At 43.8% G+C, this 2,285-nt stretch overlaps 1 protein-coding gene across 1 annotated transcript; it reads right to left on the reverse strand.

Moving 5' to 3' along the window:
• Nucleotides 1-826: 826 nt before the first annotated feature.
• Nucleotides 827-1,165, reverse strand: LOC120077284. The gene has a single exon (XM_039031174.1). The coding sequence runs from the start codon at nucleotides 1,163-1,165 to the stop codon at nucleotides 827-829; it is 339 nt and encodes a 112-aa protein (XP_038887102.1).
• Nucleotides 1,166-2,285: the final 1,120 nt, after the last annotated feature.

Here is a 2,285-nt window from a genome sequence, read left to right on the forward strand (position 1 = left end):
CATGCACCTTTGGAATGTTGCAGGTGCGTTGCATGGTCCAAAGGGCTTGCGCCTGAACGCAAACGTTCCAAAGGGGCAAGTGAATGTTGTCTTTTCCTGATCTTCTGGGTCAATTAAAATCTGGTTATAGCCAGAGTATCCATCAAGGAAACAGCCATTTGGTCAATGAAGGGGAGAGGGAAGTGGTCTTTCTAGGTTGCCGCATTGAGTTTCCTATAGTCCATGTAGATCTGCCAACCCGTGACAGTCTTTAAAGGGATGAGCTCATTGTTACTATTGTCTATCACTATTGTTCCCCCTTTCTTGGGGACGCATTGAACTAGGCTTACCCAGCTGCTATCTGATATAGGGTAGATTACTTCTGAATCCAACCACTTTAAGATTTATTTCTTGACCACTTCCTTCATTATGGGATTCAGCCTTCGTTGAGGCTCAATCGATCCAGTCTTCCCTTCTTCTAGCCTGATTTTATGCATGCAATAAGATGGGCTGATGCCATGGATGTCAGCCAGCGTCCAACCTATTGCACGCATGTGCTTTTGCAACATCTGCAAAAGAGAATGTTCTTTAGGCTCGGTAAGATTTGAGGAACTAATTAGAGGTAAGGTTTTGTTTTTTGATTAGGTAACAGTTTCAACTCTAGTTCTGGTGGTTCCTCTAATGATGGACACGTTGGTTTCATCCGTCGCTCACTCAGACTTGGCGGCTCGGGTTCTTTCATGTTTTCTTCCAACGCGAGGACCTCACAAACATGGGTCGCTTCCTCTTCGGGCAACTCTATTCTGTTCAGTTGACATTCTTCACTATCCGAGAACTTTAATGCATTTCACACATTAAACTTCACTTCCTGATTGTCTACACGCATGGTTAATTCTCCCTTATGCACGTCTATTAATACTTTCCCAGTGGCTAGAAAGGGTCGTCTAAGAATAATTGGTACATCCCTGTCTGTGTCATAGTCTAGGATGATGAAATCCGCTGGGAATATGAAGTTGTCAACTTTTACCAGAACATCTTCAATCTTTCCTTCAGGGTACTTGATCGTCCTGCCAGCGAGTTGAAGAGTTACAGAAGTGGGTTGTGCTTCACCAATTCCCAATTTCTTGAAGATTGAGAGTGGCATGAGGTTAATGCTTGCTTCCATATCACACAACGTATGTCCCATGTCCAACCCTCCGATTGAGCATGGGACTGTGAAGCTTCCCGGGTCCTTCTGTTTCTTGGGTAGTCTGTTGCTGACTAACGCATTACACTCCTGCGTTAGCGCAATTACTTCCGTCTCGCTAATTCTCTTTTTCTTTGTCAAAATATCCTTAAAAAATTTGACGTATTTTGGCATTTGTTCCAAGGCTTCTACAAGTGGAATATTGATGTGAAGTTGCCTCAGGAGTTCAAGAAAATGCTTAAATTGATGTTCATCATTCTTCTTCATCAAGCGTCTAGGGAATGGTGCGTTCAGCTGCACTGAGGTTTTCCCGCGTTAGACGTGCTTGGCTCTAAATGGCTTGTGGATTCAGGCGTCCTTTCTTCTTAATCTTATAATGCCGTTTGGCGTGTGTTGAGTTCTTTTGAAGGATTGTTGGCTCTTGGGTTCATGGTTCTTTCTTCAAGAGCTTTGCCACTTCGCAATGTCACCGTATTACATTGCTTTTTCTCATTGTTATTCCCGGGGTTTCCGTGTTGCTAGGCAAGACTCCAGGCTGCTGATTCTTCAACTCACTCGCAATTTGCCTCACCTGTATCTCCAGGTTTCTGATGGACAACGCCTGGTTTTTTAGTAATGCATCGTTCTAAGCGATATACTTCTTTAAGAGGTTTTCAAGCGGAAATGCTGAACTCGACACATGACCTTCTCTATTAAAGGATTGTTGGTGTGGTTGCTGCGTTGGCTGGAATGCAGGCGACGGTCCTTGCCTTTGCTGCTGGTTCACCCCTGGGTGGTGTGGCTCCTGTTGATTACCTACCCAAGAGAAATTTGGATGGTTCCTCCATCCGGGATTATATGTGTTTGAGAATGAGTTATTTTTAATAAAGCATATCGATTGTGGATTTTGTGGGCAATCAGAGTAGGAATGGAGATCTCCACAGCCCACACGGCTAACCATGGGTTGTGTGAATGTTTCTACCTAATTTACCTTTTGTTGGTTTGATGCGTTCCCTAGTGACATATTCTACAAAAGGTTTGTCATAGTAGCCACTTGTGCAGAGAGCGTGGCTATTGCGTTAGAGTCAATAGAATTCACATTCTGAGATCGTCTTTTCCTTTATGCTCTTGCCTCATAAGT

Source organism: Benincasa hispida, chromosome 5 (genome assembly GCF_009727055.1).
Source record: "Benincasa hispida cultivar B227 chromosome 5, ASM972705v1, whole genome shotgun sequence".
In the NCBI taxonomy this organism is placed as follows: domain Eukaryota; kingdom Viridiplantae; phylum Streptophyta; class Magnoliopsida; order Cucurbitales; family Cucurbitaceae; genus Benincasa; species Benincasa hispida.